Here is a 24,688-nt window from a genome sequence, read left to right as displayed (position 1 = left end):
CGGGACTAACTAAAAAAAAAAAAAGGAACATAATTAAAGGGTGACTTTGGTCAGTGACATAAAAAAGCAGTAGAAGCACAAACTATAACTACATTACCTCCCAAACATATATATGTTCCTGCAACCCCCTTCTTTGACTTTATGGAGGCTAGTAAACTATCAGTCCACCCGAATGTGATGTTTTTATAATTAAGTGTTTGGCAGATGTTGGAGAGTTACACAATTTATCAATTTTTGGTGCCTTTTTGGAACTAGGTTGTGAAATCTTTTGATGGAAGGTCTGATCTCTGCACACTTGCTGTTGGATGTTTATTTGTAGGGTGGGCAGGATCATTGAAAGCTCCAATGTGGGTGGAACATAGCCAGGGACTACAGCAGAATCATCCAACCACCAAGAGGACCTGGCCCATAAAAGGTCATTTTGCATGGAAAATTATATAAGTGCGAACCATAAAAGTGAGGGAGGTGTGAGGCACCTGGGATGGGTGTTTTGGAAGAAAAAGAGCCACAGCAAATGTGGAGTCTCCGTCCGAGAGAGTCTACTTTAATATTTACATTTATTCTTAATTATATTAACCCATTTTGAATGTTTAAAAGCACATCAAGCCCTTATGAAGAAGACCCTTAGAACTTCCAAAATGTGTTGGCTTGTCTTTCTGATTCTCTTTGTTGGCCTCATTCACACGAGAAAAGGCCGGCAAGTACAGCTCCGTGTTGCGTGCATGGCCGTATCGAGCAGCTCCCGGGAAGGACAGTTCCTGCGTGTGATTAGTATGCAGCACCTGTCCTTCTCTGTGGGAGTACGTGGCCTTTTACCGCCCTACGCTCACCCCAAGTGCAGGTCCGTATGGGTGCGGGTGTCCCGGCTCGGACACAGACAGGATCCATACCGTCAGCGTACGAGTAGGGACACCCGCACGAACGTGCTGGGCGGGTGAGCGTAGGGCGACATACGGCCGCGTACTCCCATAGAGAAGGACAGGGGCTGCGTACTAATCACACGCAGGACCTGTCCTTCCCAGGAGCTGCCCGATACGGCCGTCCACGCAGCACGGAGCTGTACGTGCCGGCCGATTCTCCTGTGAATGAGTCCTTAGTGTTGTGTCTGACTGGTGTGCCATTGGTAATTAGATGGGAATTCTTGCCTGGCTCTGATTCGGGTTCCTCTTTCTCTCCTCGTTCCTCCCTTTCCAAGGTGCTGCTGGCAGAGGAATCGCTGGACCCAGAACACAGTTCTTTCTCATTCACACTTTCATTTTTCTCCTCCTTCTCACTGAGATCTCCCTTTCCTGTGTCCAACAGAGGGGGGTCATTACATGCCCACCCAAAGGGTAGAGGAGAAGCCATGCTTATAGGGGCACAGGGTGCATGCACATGCCAGGCAAGGAATGGGTTATATAGACATTCACACCATATATGTGTTATACTACCAATCTATGGATGGAAGAGGGTGGGCGGTTAAGGAACACATGCGCATGAGATAACAATAAATGGAAAAAACTAGACTACTCCAAGACTAGTGTGATAAAACATAATTAGCTTAGTAGGTCAGACACAAGCATACGTGAACTGAGCACACAACAAATGCAGTATTGTCTAGCCATGCAATGTTACATTCTGTGTATGAGAAACTGCATTCGTCACAAAGGAACACGCATGTTAAAGGGAAACTATAACTTTCGAAATTTAACTTGCACTTTTCTACTGCAGTGTAGGTCGCCATGTTGTCAGAGATTGTAACCTGCATTTAAACAGGAAGCAGGCTTCTGCTGAAATAACTTTTTTCAAGCCCAGCACTACGTTTGGTGCTAATTGGAAAGGTACAAAATGGTTGCCTCTCCCCCAGAATCCTCTTAGCGTCATCATAAAAAGGCAGCATTGATCGCTAAAATGCTATTTGCACAGAGAGCCATGGATGCCTTGCATCTAGAACTTCTGTTTGCAAAGTACAAAATGAACAACCGTTGTACAGTTCTTATATAATCACCTTGATATCTAGAATATATAAATACAACTTGACAATCTTGGCTTTTTTACTCCTTTGCAGTGGCCAACCAACTTTTTTTTCCCCAAACTCTAATGGTCCTGCTGCTAAATGGATGCCTTCCACTCTAATGCTCTAACTGTACAAGTAATATACAGATGACATGGCAATAAGTTACTTCCTGTACAGATACAATATGGCTGCCTCGACCTCCAAGACAATAGATATAAAGATACCACAAGGGTGTCTTGACCCTAGAGATACAGATACAACATGGCTGTCTCGACCTCTAGGACCCTAGACTATGGATACAACAAGGCTGACTTGACTTGTACGACTATATATAAGATACAAAATGGCTGCCTCGACCTCTAGAAGCATGAATATATGGATACCACAAGGCTGACTTGACTCAAAAGACCCTAGAGATACAGATACAACATGGCTGTCCTGACTCTGGCTGTCCTGACTCGTAAGACCCTAGAGATACAGATACAACATGGCTGTCTTGACTCGTAAGACCCTAGAGATACAGATACAACATGGCTGTCTTGACTCGTAAGACCCTAGAGATACAGATACAACATGGCTGTCTTGACTCGTAAGACCCTAGAGATACAGATACAACATGGCTGTCTTGACTCGTAAGACCCTAGAGATACAGATACAACATGGCTGTCTTGACTCGTAAGACCCTAGAGATACAGATACAACATGGCTGTCTTGACTCGTAAGACCGTAGAGATACAGACACAACATGGCTGTCTTGACTTCTAGGACCCTAGAGATACAGATACAACATGGCTGTCTTGACTCGTAAGACCCTAGAGATACAGATACAACATGGCTGTCTTGACTCGTAAGACCCTAGAGATACAGACACAACATGGCTGTCTTGACTTCTAGGACCCTAGAATAAGGATACAACAAGGCTGTCTTGACTTCTAGGACCCTAGAGATACAGATACAACATGGCTGTCTTGACTCGTAAGACCCTAGAGATACAGATACAACATGGCTGTCTTGACTCGTAAGACCCTAGAGATACAGATACAACATGGCTCTCTTGACTCGTAAGACCCTAGAGATACAGATACAACATGGCTGTCTTGACTTGTAAGACCCTAGAGATACAGACACAACATGGCTGTCTTGACTTCTAGGACCTAGAGATACAGACACAACATGGCTGTCTTGACTTCTAGGACCCTAGAATAAGGATACAACAAGGCTGACTTGGCTCGTATGACTATATACAAGATACAACATGGCTGCCTTGACCTCTAGGATGTCAGATGTAGATAAGACATGAAGGTCCTGGTCTCTCTCCCAGTCTACTCTCTCTATAGGGTTTATAGTATAGTTTTATACCAGATAGGTGAACTATTCAGAAAGAACTGAAAGATGGTGCGCAACTTTTAAAGCCGAACTCCAAGCAGATATAACACAGGCACATTAATGCAACTTTGTGTTTATTAATACACCATTAAATTTATATTTTTAAATGCAAGCATGGTGCATGTAATGGAATATAACCTGGTATCAGCCTCTTACAGTCCATGTACAGCACAGCTCAGACTGGGGGAAGAGAAGCAGCAAAAGGAGCCAATCAGGTGTACGAGGAGCATGCTGAGAGGAGGACAGAGCAAAATGACAGATCAGATCTGCTGCTTCTCCGTTTACTGTCCAATCACAGGCTGGGGGAGGGACAAGACCCATAAGTGTTGCTTAACTGCAGCGGAGAAAAAAAAGACCTAACGCCGTGCCAGACAGGGCTGCGCCGAGGGGCAGAGCTGTAAAAATCTCAGGACTGGTTGGATAGAAATACGAACTCTTTGTCAGGTAAAACAGCTACTTTAAATATATTCTCAATCACTCTGTATTTGTGTGTCTGGAGTTCAGCTTTAATAACGTCCTTCATAGCTAGCTAGAGATAGTTTCCCTTTACATGATATAAGGTGAGTAAGCATTCATCCAGAGACATACCTTCATTCTGCTCTCCAAACTCACTGGTGCCCGTGTTGTCCTCTGTCTGTTCTCCAGCCGACTCTTCTTCCTCTTCTGCGTTACTACGCACGGCTTCTGCTAAAATCTCTTGCCTTCCTTTGGACAAGGCGGACATTTTCTCCAGCTCGGTGGCTGCCAGATTCTCCAGGAAACGGTTTCTGAAGCAAAATACACATTTGTTATTTAACCTGCAGGGACTAGAAAAAATAATAATCTAGAATCATTATAATTTTTACTGCTATCTGGGGCTCCATTAGAAAGATTTTGCCTCAATTACTGTCCTGGAAATTAAGGAATATCCATAACAGTGAAGGTTCTCATATATCCAGGTCATGGTCAGGGGCGTAACTAGAAATCACAGGGCCCCATAGCAAAATTTTGTATGGGGCCACGTGATTGCTAGCTATGCCACTTGCAGAGCCCACCATAGACTCTCTATGGTGGGCTCTGCAAGGTCTCAGTTGGGCTGCACGCCTCTTACCTGCAAGCGTTGTCCACCTCCGTGGTCGCCACCGCCGGGCCCCTGCCTCCTCTTCCGTCCCCATCTCCTTCTATCAACGGGCCCCGCCTCCTCTTACATCACTGGCCCCACCTGCTCTTAGATCGCTGGCCAGTGATGTGAGAGGAGGCGGGGTTGCCGTTAGGCGAGCCCCGCCTCCTTCTTTATTGCAAACGCCGGTGTAACCGGTCTATTCTGCCGCATCTGCTGGCTGTCACTGACACAGCTCTAGAATATATATATATATATATATATTTATTTATTTTTTTGCAGAGTAGGGGAAGGCTAGAACCTCTGTCAGCTTTTTTTGTATTACTATCTGTGTCCCTGTTGCAGACTTTATCTCTTTTCCTGTCTAATGAAATGTCTTTGTTACAATAATGAGGGTGAGGCTTTGGAACGGGCTCTGGAAAAGCAACTCAACCATGCAAAGGTGACCAGCTTTGGGACTGTTGACCCTCTGTGTTGGTGACACCACCGAACGTGAAGCTGAAGGTATTCTCCTCCATGGCCCATTGGATGATTTCTCCTTACCTCTTGATCTGGGGACAACCGTAACATGTTTGATTTCCACTCAGTTTGTTTCTAGATGACAATGGTCACCAGTACAAAAAGATGGAAGAATCTACCCAATGGGGACACAGACAGCAGTAAAAATTTGACAAAGGGTCTAACCTTTCCCCGAACTATCCAGACCTAAAAAGAAAAAGGTTTTGCCCAGAGATGCAATTTAAGAACTAAACACAAAACACATTTATGTTATGTGGAAGATCCAACAAAGACACATACTGTAGATAATCTTATATAAGAGTCAAAAATTGAAATATATGAGGTTTATATGACCTGACTCTAATACTGTCTGCCGTATTTAAAGTGTACCTGTCCCAACAATGAAATAAAGGAGATGTGAAAAAATAAAAAAAGTTCACCACTTAAAGGACTACTCCCTCTTCATGATGTGGTTTCTGAAGGTTGTTAAATATGAATCATTTTAATAAAATAAATTGTTTCGAGCATATACATCTACTTCATTAGGGCTAAGTGGCAGTAAAGTTGGGCATGTGTGCAAAATGGAGCACAGCACCGGCTGAGACATAAATCGGGTAGTAAAGTTAAAGCATGGATTAGGAGCGTGGATCTCACAGTATCCTGCAAAGCAGCGTCTAACCCATTCACCCATTGATACTACCACTTTGTCCTGATGAAGAGGATGCAGAACCTTTAAACGGCTATGGCAACCTTCCTTTAAACGTTAATTCCGCCTTTAATACCATGTTTCATCCATATGTAGGGTGTAACATGGAGCCTTTCTGTAGCTCCCCACTCTCGACCCACCCCTCTACGTACCTGTATCGCGCAGGCTCCTGTGTATTTCTGAATCTGGCTCCTCCCACACATCCGCGTCTTTCATTCACAGATCCATTCACAGGATCTGTGAATTAACAAAACGACAAGTTCTGTCTGTCCCTGCCGCAGAGGAACCTGTAGATCTCAACGGAGTACAACTGTAGTGACATCTTTCTACTTGTAGTCCATTGATAACTTCCTCCTGCTTCATAACCGAAGGTCTTTAACTCAGCAAGGACTTGGAGCTGGTGATAGAGTCTGCAGGAGCCAGAGCATTGATTATCACGGTTGCAATGCTTTGCAGGGTCCAATGCAAAAAATAAATAAAAATAATGCACATTTTTTTCTTTGTGCAGTATGGGTTTGTTTATTAATTTTTGGAAAAAGTGGAATATGCCTTTAAATTATTTATAACTTCAGAATCCTTATAATAAAGATGGAGCAGTTTCTCAAATTGTGAGTGATGCATCCATTTTCTTTTTTACTTTCCCTTTATCGTCCAATGCCAGGTAAATGTCTCCTCCTTTCCTGTTCCTCTTCTGTTGTTACCTGGTTCCTGTACAAGGTGTGAGCCTTGTTTTTTTTTGGGATCTACAGACCCACAATGAAATCAGACAGCCAATGTGTTGGTTCAACCAATATTCAATTCGATAATTGACATCAGAGAACACCTCTGCGTCATATACAGCTAGACAAAAGAACGCAGTTTGTTAAATAAAACTCGCACACGCACTGTCAGGGTCGCCATTTTGAAAGATACTTACTGGAACTTCTTCAGGATGGGTTTGTCCCCATACACATGATTATTCCTGTCATCCCTGCAGGAAGAGCTGGTTAGCGGCTCTCAATGGACACGTGACATGCCTACACTCCACACACGGACGGGTAAGTGACAAAAGCATGCGGCTTCACAAATGTTATCGGTCAAAACTGGACAATGTTCACAGAATCTGGGGGAGGGGGGGTCACATGCTCACTGTCCTCGTCACAAACATGTTCAGCACCAAACTAATGAAAAAATATGTTTCGCATGACCTTCCTTTTTACTGCTATCCACCTATAATACACAATACCTATGGGAGCCTGGTATTAGGTGGCGGAATCTGTTTTTTTTTATGACACTAGTCCCATGTAATGCATATGAATCCACAAGCCTTCAGCTGCTTTGCCCTCTACGCTGTCATGACACTGGGCCTGCTGTCTTTTCTCTATTAGGTGCATTAAAAAAATATAAGGGTGGCATTTTGTTTTACGGAGAAGCTCCAATTGCATCATCGGACATGAGCTGCTTTTTCTGATTAAATCACACTACGCGCGCTGCAATCTAATTTTACCAGCTCCTTCAGACCTGCCAACAAGTATGTAGTACAAGGGCCCATCTGATTGGATAGTTTAGGTAGGTGCACACATGAAATAGTTTTGGTAGATTTTGCAGCCAGATGGGACCGAAGATTGGGTGAGTATTTCTTCTTTATTTTTGCCCCCAAGAGAAAAATGAGCCGTTACCTTTGCAGTGCAGAGGTAGCCCCACCGCAAGGGTTCATTTTTCTAAAATCTGGAGTTCTTCTTTAAGCCAGAGCTGCTGGCACTTTTTCAGGGACAGTCGCTCAAACTACGGACACCCCTGAGAGTCAGGCAATTGTCACTTTTAGGGGAGACCAGCAAATGCAACCTCTATACCTCCCCAGTACAGGTTCTCTTTTACAGAGTGCACTTCAGCTAAGCCCAATTCATCCTACTGGCCTGCATGTCAGGACATGCACATGTATGCAAATGCGAATGTACACAAATATGCAAATGTCAGGTGTAGTCATGAATGCAAATGCAATTATAGATTGTAAGCTCTCATGAGCAGGGCCCCCCTAACCATCTCGGATTGAATTGTATTGTAACTGTACTGTCTTCCTTTATATAAGCGCTGTGCAAACTGCTGGCGTTATATGGATCCTGCATAATAACAATACATTTACATATGTATGCAAACGAGCCTGGATTCAGAGGAGTGGGTCTTATTCTGATCCTGGGACTCTTCAGCTGCATGCATTCGGCTTCACCACCAGTGACGTTTTTACTTTAGAAGCTTCATTAAAAGTGTCTAATATGTGAACAGGCTTGATGGGGTCTTCCAGCCCAGATTCCCCTTTCAGGGTGTGAGAAGACCGGCCTTCACAAGAATGCAAAGCTGGATACAGGATAAGTTGGCGGCAACAAACTGACAGGTTCTCTTTAATCAGAGCTCACCAACACAAAGCCACTGAGGAAATACAAGTCTTACATGCCTTAAATATCACTTGTAGGACTAGCAGCTTCTCCATAGCAGGACGTTGGCAGGTTTGCCCGCCCTTTATATGCAATCGGATCATGACGACACAGGGACAACAATATGTTACAGATGATGCCGGGTATAAAACCACACAACCATTCTGTAATATAAAACACGCAGAACCAGAACAGGACAAGAGGCTGGTAGTACAGGGAACGATACCAAGTGCAAGGGTTATGGGGATGCACGCTGTCTGTGGAGGAACTTACCAAACAGGATCAGTTTGGGGGAGTCTGGAAAGAGAAAGGAATCAGAGACAGGAGAAAGAGTTTAAGGATGAAGATGACAGAGAGATTAGAGGTAAAGTCCGGCGACAGACCAGAAAAGCTGCATCAGACATACTGAGGGGAATTTATCAAAACTGGAGCAGACAAAATCTGGAGCAGCTGTGCATAGCAACCAATCAGCTTCTCTGTCTCATTATCAAATCTTATCTGAGCAAACTGAAGAGAGATGCTGATTGGTTGCCATGTGCAACTGCTTCACATTCTGTCTGCTCCGGTTTTGATAAATTCCCTCCACGTATCTATTTGTGGGTGGTAAGCGGGACCCAAAGACATTAGATCAGGAGTAGGAAAGCTCAGCACTCCAATAGTTGTAGAACTACAAGTCCCATGAGGCATTGCAAGACTGACAGCCACAGACATGACTCCCAGAGGGGATACATAGAGTGAAATTTGCTGCCTGGGTGGCCCTTAGAATCTGTAAGTTTGATTGCAAGCTCCTGTGGTGCAGTGGACCGACATGTCTGGTTAAATGTCTGGAGTGCAGAGGTAGCCTAACCCTACATTCGATGCTTGTCATACAATAGTGACTAATAACCACAGCTGGGCAATCTGTAGGGTGTGAAGCAATTCCATAGACTAAGGCACAGCTAACACATCAGTCACTGTACCAGAGGAGCTTGCAATCAAATGTTACTTTCACAGTCCCTAATATTCATTACCATACACTATATTGTCAAAAGTATTGGGACACCCCTCCAAATTATTGGATTCAGGTGTTCCAATCACCTTCCAGTGAAGACAACTCTTAAGCCATCAGCATACCAAGACATTTTGGACAATTTCATGCTCCCAACTTTGTGGGAGGAGTTTGGGGATGGCCCCTTCCTGTTCCAGCATGATTTCGCACCAGTGCACAAAGCAAGGTCCATAAAGACATGGATGGGGGAGTTTGGGGTGGAGGAACTTGACTGGCCTGCACAGAGTCCTGACCTCAACCCGATAGAACATCTTTGGGATGAATTAGAGCGGAGACTGCGAGCCCGTCCTTCTCCTCCAACATCAGTACCTGGCCTCACAAATGGTCCAACATTCCCATAGACACACTCCTAAACCTTGTGGACGCCTTCCCAGAAGAGTTGAAGCCGTTATAGCGGCAAAGGGCGGAGCCAACTCAATATTGAACCGTACGGACTAAGACTGGGATGCCATTAAAGTATATGTGCGTGTAAAGGCCGGCGTCCCAATACTTTTGGCAATATAGTGTAGGTCTGGTATATTTGGAGGGTTTAAAAAAAAGACATTTACCCAGACACATCATTCCATTGCACCAGAGGAGCTTGCAATCTAATGCACCTTCCACAGCCACCTATTCATTACTATAGATCTGATCTATTTGGGTTCACCAGAAACATCACTTCTTTGCACCATAGGAGCTTGCAATCTAACGTCTGTTCCATAGTCACTTATTATTTGCTATAGATCTGATCTGTTTGGAGAAGTTAAAGGCATTTACCTGACACTTCCGTCCACTGCACCAGAGGAGCTTGCAATCAAACTTACAGATTCTAAAGGCCACCCAAGGGGCAAGTCTCCCTCTATGTATGGGCATGTTTCACCCCCCTATACTGACGATTCTGCCCCGAATGGAAGAAATCTGAACACAATTTTGCGGTTTACAGAAGTAGATTACTGCACGAATGCTGAACGCGGACGTCTATGTACTAAAACATTTCTACGCATGCAAGCATTAGAGGACGGCCCCCCAACCCAGCAGGGGCTCCACAGGTGAGATCCTACCCTACACATCCAGATTTTCCTTCCGTTCCCGCACAGCAGGACCCACCGTCACATCGTGTCCCCGGGGCCCAGGCCGAAAGCAGAGGTCCTGAATGGAGAGGCCTGGGGAGAAAGCCTCAGCCATTGGCATAGTAACCATGAGATGACAAAAGGCGGCCCTCTCCACCCCCCATCCCCCTTTTCTGGAGACTCACAAGAGCCCACCGCAAGGAACTCAACAATTTACAGCATGCAAACTAGATTACTTTTCCCACAATGACGCCAGGCAGGCACCATAGTCCTGGACTGCTCAGCCCCCGCATGGTTAAACGACCAAGCAGGGGGAGTAGAATGTACTCACGGGGCACCAATACTATCTGACTGGGGGGGGGAGGGGGGTTTGCATTTATCAACACTAAAAACAGACCTGATGCACCACAGAACTGGCTATGTCGACTTGCCCTAAAATCCAGGGACCCATGTAACCCCCTTCCTTGTATAGAGGTGACCGATATGCAACACGGTCCTGATATGTTCATATGCATATCAGGTGTAATTCTCAGTATCTGTTCTTATTCTATATGTATGGACTCTGCAGAGTACTACTTCTCTTGCCCTGTATGCCGGGTGTCATTCTCGGTATCTGTTCTTATTCTGTATGTATGGACTCTGCACAGTACCACTTCTTTTGTCCTGTATGCCGGGTGTCATTCTCGGTATCTGTTCTTATTCTGTATGTATGGACTCTGCACCCTATCACTTCTCTTGTCCTGTATGCTGGGTGTAATTCTCAGTATCTGTTCTTAGCCTGTATGTATGGACTCTGCACACTATCACTTCTCTTGTCCTGTATGCCAAGTGTAATTCTCAGTATGCTTGGTGTAATTCTCGGTATCTGTTCTTAGCCTGTATGTATGGACTCTGCACAGTACCACTTCTCTTGTCCTGTATGCCGGGTGTCATTCTCAGTATCTGTTCTTCTGTATAGAAGCCACACAATGTCACCCTTTAGAATTTCGCGGTGCCTCCGCACAACAAAGTTCGGTGCCTGCCCCTGATTCATGAACCTTTTGAAAACAGGTACTGAATCTGGTGTAATCACCGTGGCTGGAGTGTCCGTGCGTCCTCAGTGCAGACGATGGACCACCACCGTCCATGGCCGCTTCACCGCAGTGTGCAGCCAAGGAGTTTTCCTAGTAAGGGGACAAAGCCTGATGGGGAAGCCGAGGGACTAGCTCCCCATCAGGTCCACTTCCCTGGTAACTGAAAGCAGGCAGTGGGTGGATGGCACAGCCAATAGACAGCCTGCTTTTGGCTATGTAATCCGCCCACTGCCTGCATTAAATTACTAGCAGAGCGGACCTGATGGGGAACTAGTCCCTCAACATCCCCATCAGGCTCCGTTTACTGTCAGCGTCACTGATTAACAATGCTTTCAGTTGTGTAGCCAACAAATGATGTGCAAATACAGATAGAGATGAGTTAGTCTGCCTAAAAGGGGCGACGGTGAATCCGTAGTATTCCTGCGCATTTCTCAGATTTGCAGACACAACCGCCATTCCCTTATCTCTAACAGGCAAACTCCACATCTGATAGCTCTTAAATGGTCAGTCCACACAGAAGCAATACTTGACATACAAGTGGAATTGAGCAATCTTAGTAACTCCCCCTCATAACTTAATGGTGTTTCCACACCTGGCTGGAGTATCACTTTAACTGTCTGATGTCTAGTTATAACTGAAATATCAATCTGGGGCGGACCGACCCTTTAACTCACATGTGTCAAACTCAAGGCCCAGGGGCCGAATCCAGCCCACCAGGCCATTACCTAGACTTCTACTTTCAGATCTAGGTATTCAGTTATTACAAATACCAGTGATAATCAAATGCAGAGGCAATTATGATAAAGATTAGATACATTTATATAGTCTTACAGATACCTTTGAGGACAACCGTAATGTTGATGCGGCCTACAATTAAATTGAGTTTGACACCCCTGAGTTTAACTGGATTATACGAATGTGGTCACCATAAACAAAGTCACAGGAGACAACTTACTTAAATACCCCCCGATCACTGATCACAGGCAAGTTGTCTGCCTCCGGGGTAGATTGACACAGGGAGATATTACAGCTGCTGCTGTGAGTGCCGACACTCTCCGGGCTCGACCTGCACACAAGGGAAAAGATTTACATATTATATCATTTCCAAGAGCAGCTTTGTTGTTTCTATTAGTAGATAGGAGCGCACATACATTGCATGCAATTAAAAAGGTATATACTGTATATGAAGAGCCACACAAGGTGCTTATAGGAAAAACTTCCCAGCAGAGACTAGTGTGCCATGGAAGCAGCAGGGGGTGGAGCTGGGATCTCAGAGAGAATGGGGCTTCCCTAGACTCCAAAATCAGACTTGAGTGGAGTCACCCTTAAACCGTGTTCACATTTTGACTTGCTCAATGTTCCATTATTTTATTCTGGTATTTCAAATGCTTGTTGTCATCTGGTACCATGGAATGTGATTACCATCCCTGCTTCGAGTGCATCTTAACCACTGGCGCCCAAACTGTGGCCTTCTGGCACTTCCTTTGTGACCCTTAGGGCCCCTGCAGACAGTAGTGTTCGTTTCCCTATTGTTCTGTAATAGCAGTCATTTACAGTAGTACGTCTGCAGTCTTTGACCGTCTCTTGAAGGCAGCCCATAGTCTTTGACCATCTCCTGTTGCATGTCTGCAGTCTCCGACCATCTCTTGTAGGTAGCCCATAGTCTTGGACCATCTCGTATTGTCTGCAGTCTCCGATCATCTCTTGTAGGTAGCCCATAGTCTTGGACCATCTCGTATTGTCTGCAGTCTCCGACCATCACTTGTAGGTAGCCCATAGTCTTGGACCATCTCGTATTGTCTGCAGTCTCCGACCATCTCTTGTAGGTAGCCCATAGTCTTGGACCATCTCGTATTGTCTTCAGTCTCCGATCATCTCTTGTAGGTAGCCCATAGTCTTGGACCATCTCGTATTGTCTGCAGTCTCCGACCATCACTTGTAGGTAGCCCATAGTCTTGGACCATCTCGTATTGTCTGCAGTCTCTGACCATCTCTTGTAGGTAGCCCATAGTCTTGGACCATCTCGTATTGTCTGCAGTCGCTGACCATCTCTTGTAGGTAGCCAATAGTTTTTGACCATCTTAAGTTGCCTTTTGCAGTCTCTGATCATCTCTTGTAGGCAGCCCACAGTCTCTGACCATCTCATTTTGCTTGTCTGCAGTCTCTGATCATCTCTTGTAAGTAGTCCATAGTCTTTGACTATCTCATGTTGCTTGCATGCAGTCTCTGACCATCAGTTGTAGCAAGCCCATAGTCTTTGATCATCACTTGTTGCATGTCTGCAGTCTTTGAAAGTAGTTTTTTCTTAGTATTACACTCACTGAATATTTTGTGAGGCCCATTGGCAATGTCAGGGGCCCCACTTGAGGCCCCCTATGACCACCATATGATCTAGACCTTAAATTCAATAAAATATCGCCGTACCAGGCTCTTGTCACATTGTCTCTATTCTTCCCTTTATTCAACCTGTTGATCATACCAGTTATAGTCACTAGTGCCACTTCCTGTGTTCAGGTGACAAAGCTGCCAGAACAGTTCTCTAAGCAGTAGCAATGTTGCTACCCCTATTCAGTCAATGTACCAGTTGTGGAGGTAAGTCCAGACCTGTCCCATAGGTGGCAGCACTGCTTATGGAAAGTAGACAATACACTGTGCAAGCTCAAGGAGAGGACACTTCCAGACCTAAATCCTATGAATTCTAAGCTAAATTTATTGTGCTGACCACAGACAAAGACTGCTTTGGACTATGAATTCTGAATATTAGAAACATTATCTCTCCTCCCCTGCCAGAGTGGACTGTGCTGTGTGACAGAACTGTGTAAATCTCAGGGCTGGATGGGTAGAATTACAAATCTTTCGGCATGTCAAACATTTCCTATATATGTATACTTATGCCTGGAGCTCAAGTCTAGCACACATTGGAAAGATTATTTACAAATGTTCTATCCTTTCACATGTATATCGAAAAGAAATATTGAAAATGTGGACCGAATACCCCGATAGGGGGACTTGCCGCTAATTTTCAGACCCCATAAAGTCTATAGCAGATAAACACTTACTGTTCTGATGAAGAGTCGACGGGAGACGGCACTTCTGGGCTCCTCTCTCCAGGACTAGGAGGAGGACTCGGAGGCTGAGAATTTTCCTTCGGCGGCTGTTTGGGGGGTGAAGGCGGCACGATGCAGACCTCAGGCTTCTGCAAGAGGTACGGTTTAATAGCGGACTGCAGGGGAGTGCTGTTCTCCACAGGGGGCGCTGTTGGTGAAGTAACATGGTTGGTTTTCGCCCATAATTCGGCGCTGTTGCCCATGGATCGCCTCGGGCGCCGTACCTCTTCTCCCCCCAACGAATTCTTCCTGCGATCCTTGCGGGGGCCGCTGGAAGACTCCTCGTTGTCGTCGTCCTCGAGTCTTAATGAGCTCTGCAAAAAAAATACAGGGATCTGTAACTAACAGGGAGTTATGTGCAGCTTAGAGTGAACCTGTCAGCTATATTAAAGCTGAACTCCAGCCTTCCCCACACATGTAGCAAGTCTTCCCCTGTGTTGAAAAACATTACTCTCAATTACCTGCAAATCTGCAACTTTACAATATAATCCTTTGAAGCTGCAGCAGCAATCTTAAACCTGCTTTCATTTCCTGTCTGACTGTCCTCCACCATTCATCAATCACTTCTCCCCCAATCAATTCCATTGCTGGCCCCTCTCTGCCATCATTTTGTTCCCGAGCCTAATGTGAAAGAACGCATCCCCGGCATCCCTGCCTGCAACCAGTCACCCAATTAGCAGACTACACAGCTGGAGTCTGCAGCACCCAGTGATCAGGAGGCACATCTAAAAGGGACCCCAGGAATGTGTTTATTCATATGATGAAAAATGCTGTGACATTTTGCGTGTGTGTGTATATATATCCCCAGCATCCCTTTAGATGTGCCTGCAACCAGTCACCCAATCAGCAGAGTGCACAGCTAGAGTCTGCAGCAACCAGTGATCAGGAGGCACATTTAAAGGGACCCCAGGAATGTGTTCATTCATATGATAAAAAATGCTGTGACATTTTGCCTTCGTGTGTGTCAGCATCCCTTTAGATGTGCCTGCAACCAGTCAGCAGAGTGCAGAGCTAAAGTCTGCAGCAACCAGTGGCCAGCAGGCATCTAGAGGGACCCCACATCTAGAGGGACCCCAGGGATGTGTTCTTTCATATGATAAAATTGCTGACATTTTGCCTTTTAGATGTATACCTACCTCTCTATGTATTTACACACAGTATATACACACTATGTGACCAAACCACATGCTCCCTCATCACCTCGTGACGAAGGAGCATGGAGCCGGCTTCCCGGCCAATCAGAAAGCCGGTTACCGCGTCATTGCACGGTGCCTGGCTTCCTGATTGGCCAGAAAGCCGGGCTCTATCCTTTATCGTCATCTAGTCCCGGCTAATCAGGAAGCCAGGTGGCGAGTAATTGCACGCCGCCTGGCTTCCTTAATGGGACTTCGGTATCGGTATCAGCGAGTACCGGAAAAAATAAATATCGTTACTCGTAATCGAAAAGCCGTTATCAGTGCATCCCTAGTAAAAACGCATTATCTTAGTTTTGGTCAGTATGGTGAGGCTATAAGAGTTAGACCCTTTATTACGTTTTTCTTGCCACTGTGTCCCTGTTGGGGATATTCAGCCCTGTACTAATCCTGGAGACCGTTGTCACCAAGACTCAAAGTGAGAGGAAATCCAACATTGCACAGTTGTCACCACAGCAAGGGGTACACCATCCAATGGGTACAAATGTTTGGGTGACAATGGTTCAAGATGGGAATTTCGCTCACTTTCCTCTCACTTCCTGTTGCTTCTCCAGGACAAGAAGTGAAGGGAAATCTCCCTAATGGGGCAAAGTCAACTGAAAATAACCCAATACAGGTTTTAACCCTTTTCTACTCTATCCTAAACTAAAAAAAATATGTTGCCTTTACATACACTTTAAGTAGGACCTTGTTGGACATCTCATTCCAAAACCATAGGCGTCAATATAGACTTGCCCCAACCCTTGTGGCTATAACAGCCCTATTCTGGGAAGGATTTCCATGAGGTTTTGGAGTGTGTCTGTGGGAATTTGTGCCCAGTTATCCAAAGGAACATTTGTGAGTTCAGGTACTGATGGTGCACAGTAGGGTTGAGGCCAAGGCTCTGTGCTCCACTTGGGTTCCTCCAGATCAAGCCATGTCTTTATGGAGCTGACTTTGTACATGCTGGAACAGAAAGGGGTCCTCACCAAAGTGTTCCCACAAGGTTGGAAGCACAAAATTGTCTACAATGTCCTTCTACCCTGTAGCATTAATACCCCCCACTGGAAACATCTGAAGGCTACTATTGGAGGGGGTCCCCACATACATTTGGCCATATAGTAGATGGAATGGCTTTGTATGTCGATGTTTGTCAATTGAGATTGCACTGCCATGTGCTTGATGTCATGGCCACGGTTTAGGAATGATGTCCAACAAGCTCATATAGGTGTGACGGTCAGGTATCCACCAACGTTTAGCCGTATAGGAATACAATACCTAATACGTTTCTCACAAGAGGTGACAAGTGTGATCACATGACCCCGGTGAAGCGTCACACATTCAATATCCACCTAAGGTAGACACTTTGCATTCCTAAGGGAGTGTAGGCTCCAATGACGACAGGTAAATCCTTACACTTGGTGCTGAGACACCGGAGCCACCTCCTGGTGACAAAATCCACGTAAGGCCAAAGTAAATATTAGGCTCCGGGTTCTGTGCCAGACCCTGCCGGAGCATATGAGTAATAATGTCGCACGATCTCTGTTATCAAGCTGGCAGGTTCTCAGCAAACGGTGATTGTTGCTGCTGATCTGCCAAAGGTAAAGTTGTCACTAAAGATTAAAGTGCACCTGCCATGTGCACCAATCAGCCACAGAACAAAAATATTTAAAGTGACCTCCGGCCTTCCCTTTAGTCTTGTACAGTTGTACCGGCTCCTCTCCTGGACTGAAATGGCTTCCTCTGATTTCACTGCACACTGTGAGCTTCTCACAATGTGCATTAGAAGCTGCAGCAAGTCAGACAGAGGCCGCCTCATTTCCTGCTGGAGGATGCCCAACGTCATCAGCTCTTTCCTCCCCAAGCTGACTGTCCCTGGCCCGCCCCTTTCATTCATTACATTTCAGTTCTTTTAATCATGGAGTCTCAGCATCACATGTGGGCGTTACATAGGGTGGTCTGCATGCAAATGAAGCCTACCTAGGAACTCCAACTCCTTCACACTGACAACCACCCATCAAGGCATTTTGATATTTACATAGCTCCTCTCAGAAACCAGCCCACTGCGTGCAGCCCTTCCCTCCCCAGCCTCACTGTCCCTAGCCCATGCTTTTCATTCATTGGCTTTTAGTTCTGTCAATCATTGGGTCTCAGCATCCCATGTGGGTGTGCATAGGACTGACCACTTGTTAAGACTGACATTCACCATTCAAGGCATTTTGATATTTGTCAAGTCAGCCCACTGCTTGCAGCCCTTCCCTGCCCAGCTTGACTGTCCTTAGCCCGCCCCTTTCATTCGTTGGATTTTAGTTCTGTGAATCATCGAGTCTCAGCATCACATATGTGTGTTTGCATAGGATTGACCACTTCCTCAGACCGAGATCCACTCTTCAAGGCATTGTGACATTTGTCAAGTCAGCCTGCTGCTTGCAGCCCTTCCATCCCCAGCTTGACGGTCCCTAGCCTATGCCTCTTTCATTCATTGGATTTTAGTTCTGTCAATCATTTGAGTGTCAGCATCTCATATGGGTGTTTGCATAGGATTGAGCATTTCTACAGATTGACAACTCTTCAAGGCATTTTGAGATTTGTCAAGAGCCAGCACTGCTTGTGTCAGGTCTGAGGGCTCCTGAGAGGAGTACTGAGCCCGGTGCTGTTATGAATTCAGGAAGCTATGTAGAGCACCCTGCCCGCCCTTCCCACCAGCTATGATCTGCCTGCATTGCATGGAGAAGCACAGAGACCCAATAATGACATCGAGTCTAAAATAAGATATGTCATGAAAATGGAAAGGTTTTATTTAAAAATGTAATTAGCATGTTGATTGGGGAGGAGGAAGTGGCAAGAAAGGCAAAGTATAAGCAGATTGAATATAATGCAGCTTACAAGTCCTCGGATTTGGTGGCTGCATCAGTATTCTTTATTTTGGTGGCAAAGTAGCAGGGGTGTAACAATAGCGGCTGCTATAGGGGCTAGGGGTGGAAGGGGGGCCCATGAAGGATTGCAGAAGTCTCTGCTGACCCTGATGTATAGGAGGATAGTATGCAGACAGCTCTCCTGCTACCTGTCCTTGATTTAGATTTTAAAGTGACATTAAAGGCTAAAGTCCCCCCACTGCTAATGTTAGGACTTACCTTAAATGATGCCTCTTAATCCGATCATCATCTTCTTTCCTGTACTTTTTAGCTTTCCCTCCAGCTCTGCGGCGGGTCTCCGATCCAGAGCCGGCTCCTCTGTGGTAGCTGGCACTTCCTGTTCACTTCCTCTCCCACTTCCTGTCCCACGTAGTCTGTGCGGGTGCCCGCTGCTCCATAGACTTCCTTCGTGTCTCTCCTCGTCTCCCGGCCGAACATCTGAACTGTGCATGCGCCCGCCCCAAGGTCCTTCGTGGCCGTCCAAGAATTTTTAGATGTTTGGAGGGGAGCGCGCGGAAACACAGGTAAGTATTTACCCCCATGAAAGTTTTTTTTTAATCGCTTTGCATATATCTACTGCTTGCTAGCCTTTATATATATATATATACAAAAACTGCTGAGGGTTTATTAAAGTGACATTAAAGTAAAAAAAAAAAAAATTCCCTCTCCCCAATGTTAATGTTAGCACTTACCTTAAATGATGTCTCTTAATCCGATCTTCCTCTTCTTTCCTGATGTTTTCATCTGTCCCTCCAGCGGTGCGGCGGCTCTCCGATCCAGCGCTGACTCCTCTGTCCTTGCTGGCAGTTCCGATCCCGCGGTGTCTGCATGCGGGTGCACGCGACTTACCCTGCGTCTCTCCTCGCGTCCCAGCCGAAAATCCGAACTGCGCATGTGCCCGCCCCAAGATGCTTTGTGGCCGCCCGAACAGTTTGGGAGTCTCGGACGGAGCGCGCGGCGAAAACGGGGTAAGTTTAAACCGCTGTTAAAGCCCCATGGTCTGTAGTTGTACTTGTACTTGTCATACTAACATGAATAGGTTAAACCATGATCCATAGTACATAACATGTAGTTGTACTATGGATCATTTAAAGTCACCTGTCCCTTTAAGAAAAAGTATCGGTAATTGGTATCGGCAAGTACATGAGGGGATGTACTTGTACTTGGTCCTGAAAAAGTGGCATCGGGACAGCCCTAGTGAATTCATAAAAAAAAACTAAAAATCTGACTTCTATGGTGTTTTAATCTGCTCTGCAAAAGTGGATCTTGCTGCGATTGTGACGATAAATCCCTACGCGAAGCCTTTGCCATTTGTGTGATGATGAGAAATTTATTTGTCGTCAGCACCAGAAATAGTAAAAAAAAAAAAATATCCCCGGGTGCCCCGAAAGCCTCCTAGTAACAACACGGAGCGCGGCCAGCGAGTTCAAGATTCCCACCTTCCTGCTTATCCACCTTCCGTTATTTACTTAAAAGGATCGACTTCATTCTTATCTGTTCTAATACAAACAGGGACAGAGAGCCCAACGGAAGACGAGAAGAGGAAATGGTGCCAAAGACAAACAGCGAACTGAAGTCAGATACGGCCGTGTATCAAAGCGACCAAAGTAAGATTGAGCGTAACTGATACAATATCATCAATCGATAGGGGCAGTGTGGGGGTTAGCAAAGACTAAAGAGGTGCTGGACCTCCCCACCCTCCTCAGGGGCTCAGGGAATGGCACACACTCACACGTTTAGTCTGTTTGGCCTTAATCATAGCCGAAGCTCTGATTAAGGCCGGAAAGGCTGAAGCAGGTTAGCGGTATTGTTTCTGGATGTATGTCTTTTTAATCAATAAGTATTAAAAAAGCATACATCCATTCCCTGAGCCTCCTGAATGGCCCGAGAAGCATGAAGTATTTTACATGCTTACTTGCAGGGTTTTTTTCCTTTTCAAGAATGTTTTTTCACTTGCAATGTGCATTTAAACTTCTAAATCTGACTGCTCCAGGAAAGTCAATTCAGTAGCACAGCCCCCTCCCTCCTTACAGCCGTCTCCTCTTCTGGGAATGTCTGATTACTTTCTATGCTGGCCCAGCTCCTCCACCCCTCCCTATATATTCTTTAGGTAGCTGCCAGGGGAGGAGTAAAGGAGAATACTATAGAGCAGGGGTGGGCAAACCCCGGCACGGCAGCTGTTGTCAAACTACAAGTCCAATGAGGCATTGCAAGACTCTGACGGCCACAGATATGACTCCCAGAGGCAGATGCATGATGAGATTTGTAGTGCCAATACAGCTGGAGTGCCGAGGTTGTCGGAAGCATTTTTTTTCTCTATTGGAGCAAATAGCACAATGCTTCATAAGGGTTTTTTTTTGCCTTCCTCTGGATCAACTGTGGGTATAAGGTTCTGTATTTGGGGGGGATTTGAGTTTTATGTAGGGATGCACCGATACTAGTATTAGTGCCGATACCTAGTATTTGGGCAAGTACTCGTACTCGGCCAAATGCTCTGATACCTTCCACAATACATGGAACATGGAGCCGGCTTCCCTGATTGGCCGGGAAGCCAACTCCATGCTGATTCGGTAATCAGCATGGAGCCGGCTTCCCGGCCAATCAGGAAGACAGGAGGTGGGTCATTACTCGCCACCCGGCTTCCTGATTTCCCAGGAAGCAGGCTCGATGCTAATTGGCTGGGAAGCCGCCTCTCCAGCCAATCAGCAAGGAGCCAGCTGTTCGGCCGGCAAGTTTCCAGGGCCAATCACAATCAAGCCGGCCAAACAATATGGAGCCGGCTTCCTGGGCAATCAGGAAGCCAGGCGGTATGTCATTACCCACCGCCCGGCTTCCTGATTGCCCGGGAAGCTTGCTCCATGCCAGCGGAAGCACCTGTATTGGTACTCAGTATCGGCGAGTACCAAAAGCACAGTATCGGTACTCGTACTCGATATCGAAAAACCGGTATTGGTGCATCTCTAGTTTTATTCATAATTTTTTTTTCCTTTGGTTAAACTCGATGGTCTTTGTAAATAGGTGGAGTGGATACACAACTTACAGAATGCTGTTAAACAATAACTAAAGTTTGGCTGATGTTGTAACATTAGAGATATATTCCCGGAGGGCACGTATGGAATTTTGTATCAGTAAGAAGAAAGTTCCTCAGGCTCGTCACTGACGGCACCTAATCACTCACTGGGCTGCCGGGAAAGAATGAAGGCGGCTTCCTGCGTGAGACGAGGAGCCGCTGGATGTTGTGACGGGCGCAGCTTGAGACATCAGGAAGAGAGACGATGTCTCGCATGTCCCGGAACATGAGAGTAATTCTCCGCTCGGGGATATTCCTCAGCTGTCAGCTGCGGAGGGGAACGCCATGACAGCCAAGCCTTGCACTGACCTCGTAGACAGCCAGCCGCTGCTTGAGATCCGGGTCCGTCCCCTTGTTGTTCATGTGTCGCTGGATCAGCTTCTCCATCCCCTGCTGCTCCAGACAGTCTGTGACGTCGTAGAAAGAGTCCTGGTCGGGAAGAGCGGCCAGAGTCTGCACAAACACAAAAAACAGCAATGTGAGAGCTGCATGGACAAAGGCACCCCCATACTATTGGGGGGATCAAAAATCAACACGAAGGAGTAACAATCTAATGAGGCACGGTCGCACAACGACTGGGGGACTACAGGTCTCAGCGAGCCTCGTCGGCCAACTGCAGGAGAGTTATGGCTTCCTTGACCCTAATCTAATCTATAAGGGTCACTTCAAGTGTAATTCACCTTTCAAACCAATTTGATATTCGAAGGCAAGGAGGGCAGTGAATTTGTTTTTTAAAACACTCCGCCTGGACAGGCTTTTGAAGTTTCTACAGCACCCAATTGGATATGTTTTAATGCTTGCTGCCGTGGGCTTGCTTACTGCTATCATTAACATTCCATAGGATCCAATGGAGCCCGATCAAGCAAGTCAACCCATACGCTGCAAGGGTTAAGTGCTCGTTTATGCCACGGGGTAAAAGAACAAGTTATCCTCAGCCGATCCTCCGAGACGGCTGGCTCATAGAGCAGTCAATGGAGTCTCTCTCCCCCACCTCTGCAGCGGTCTAAGGCCCCCGAGTCATCACATTCTATACACTGTGTATAGGATGTGAGGACGCCGAGGGACATACCATCACTGCAGCCGGTGGTGGGAGTGTTGTCACAGCCGACCAGCTCAGAGGATCAGGCGGGGTATAACTGTTATTTTTAACTCTAGGGATAACCCCAACTCTAGGGTAGCCCCACTGCAAGGGTTAATACAAATGTTTAACCAGAGTTGTTCTTTTAAAAATACAAAAGCGACTCAAACATTCGATTCATTGGTTATAATATATTTCGCCCGACAATATCAAATTTGCCAGAAGGATGCAGAGAAAACAAAGGCAAGGTTATACTCTCCACAGTCCAGTGCACACCAAAAGTCAAAACTGCAAAAAAAAAAAGGGGAACTTCACCGCCATTACAGAACTCACCTTCACTCCTGAATATTGGATTGGCTAAAAAAGACAATAGCTAGATTAGAAGCTCCCGGGAACAGAGACATGGAGCAATGCTTGCAGTTAAGGAGCATGCATCGTCGTGAGCAGGCACAATTCCACGCAGTGCATCTTCCTGCAGCCGCAGTTACACACACACACAGTAATTCTTAATGCGTTTCATGACGAGCAAGCGTTTGTGCGATAAAAGTGGGCACAGGTATACCAAGAAAGTGCTCAGGGTGGAGGGGTAGGGTGGAGGGGTAAGGTGGAGGGGTGAGCTGGAGGATATATCATTATGCTATAACCATTATCTATAGCCAAAACTTTTTATTAGATATGAGTAGAGAAGAGAAAAGAGATTATCCTCCACTTCCTGTCCCAGATATACAACAAGAAGGAATCTCTCCAAAGTAAAGGGAAATCCCCTCTTAAGCTGACTTTACACTGCTCAAATTTCAGCCTATTCCTGCTAACTAGGCCAAAAAGTAAGTGCCAAGAGTAATGCGAGGCCCCATCGGCACCCCTTTGTTCAGCAAAAGTCATTTTTAAATAGAATTTTGTTAAAGGAGCCGGTCCTTAGACTCTGTCGTCTAATTTTTAGCCAGATTTAGGACCCCAATTCAACCACATTCCACATCAGTGCCACAGGACTTGAATAGCCGCCCTTTAAATACGCACCACTATTGGAGGCGGCCCCGTTGACAGTCAGGGAACTGAGCAAACCTAAAATAACAAAACATAACAGGGGCGCCTACCCTAGTGTAAAATTGCTTTAATGTTATAAAAAGATACAGGTAGTCATTAATTACACTCGATGAGTCAATAAAAGTGCCAAGTGCGGCTGTGCCGCCATGTACGGGGGATAGATCGTTCCCCCGGGACACAAGGATGACACAGGACAATATGTCTCTCTGTTCTGACTGCTGGATTTTACAATAGGTTAGGTGCCCTGTCGTGTTTTGTTTTTGAGGTTTAGGACCCATTCACACTTGCCGTATGTGTGGACATGCGCCAAAGTGTGTGCATTGGCGACCATTTGCACAGCGCCAGAAAAAGGAGTATTGTCTGTGCTTGTGGTGCCAGTGCTTCTTAATGGCACCCTAAAATGCGGCAGGCTGATGCGTGACAAACGTGTGGCCAAAAACCGCATGAAGCTCGCAGCTCAAACTGCTGCATGAGTTTTTTTTGCCTCTTTGGTCACGCATAGGGCAGCCCAATGAAATGAATGGGCTGACACACGGCAAACCGCATATTCATGCGCACTGACAACGTGCACAGGGCCTTAGACAGTTGTCCCCATTGGAAGTCACCTACTTTGTGTCCCAGTGGCAATGGTCATCAGGAGAAATGGAGAGAGTGAATCTCCCCCAGCAAGGGGCCCAGACTGCAATAAAAACTTGACAGGGGTTCTAATCTGTCCCCGTGCAATCCAAGACATTTAAAAAATAAAAGTTTTGGGTAGAGGGACACTTTAACCACCTTCTCTGATATTTTAGTTTTCGGGTGGTGCCTGGCAGGATCAATCACTTGCTGATAGGTCATCTCCTGCTGATAGGTCATCTCCAGCAGGATTCCCGGGTCCCAGATCATTCCACTTTCAGATTTCGGGGCGGGTCATTGTATGAAATTTTGTCATATTTCCTTGCTATCTTATGAAAATACGACATTCCTAAAAGCGGAACTCCAGGAATGTAAAAAAATTAACCCTTGCAATTGGGCTATCCTGCACTGCAAGGGTTAA

At 46.0% G+C, this 24,688-nt stretch overlaps 1 protein-coding gene across 1 annotated transcript in view; it reads right to left on the bottom strand.

Moving 5' to 3' along the window:
* Nucleotides 1–24,688, bottom strand: part of FHOD1 (formin homology 2 domain containing 1) — a 127,578-nt gene that overhangs the window by 17,192 nt on the left and 85,698 nt on the right. The window contains exons 9-15 of the mRNA XM_018552957.1: nucleotides 21,840–21,983; nucleotides 14,326–14,687; nucleotides 12,907–13,317; nucleotides 12,222–12,332; nucleotides 3,971–4,149; nucleotides 1,146–1,289; nucleotides 3–9 (exon numbers count right to left, since the gene is read on the bottom strand). Of these exons, the coding sequence (XP_018408459.1) occupies nucleotides 3–9; nucleotides 1,146–1,289; nucleotides 3,971–4,149; nucleotides 12,222–12,332; nucleotides 12,907–13,317; nucleotides 14,326–14,687; nucleotides 21,840–21,983 (1,358 nt within the window). The remainder of the gene's footprint in view (nucleotides 1–2; nucleotides 10–1,145; nucleotides 1,290–3,970; nucleotides 4,150–12,221; nucleotides 12,333–12,906; nucleotides 13,318–14,325; nucleotides 14,688–21,839; nucleotides 21,984–24,688) is intronic.

This window comes from Nanorana parkeri, unplaced genomic scaffold (genome assembly GCF_000935625.1).
Source record: "Nanorana parkeri isolate BGI_ZX_2015 unplaced genomic scaffold, ASM93562v1 scaffold6, whole genome shotgun sequence".
Taxonomy (NCBI): Eukaryota; Metazoa; Chordata; class Amphibia; order Anura; family Dicroglossidae; genus Nanorana; species Nanorana parkeri.
Note: the sequence above shows the minus strand (reverse complement) of the source record. Positions and strands in the feature narration are given on the sequence as shown.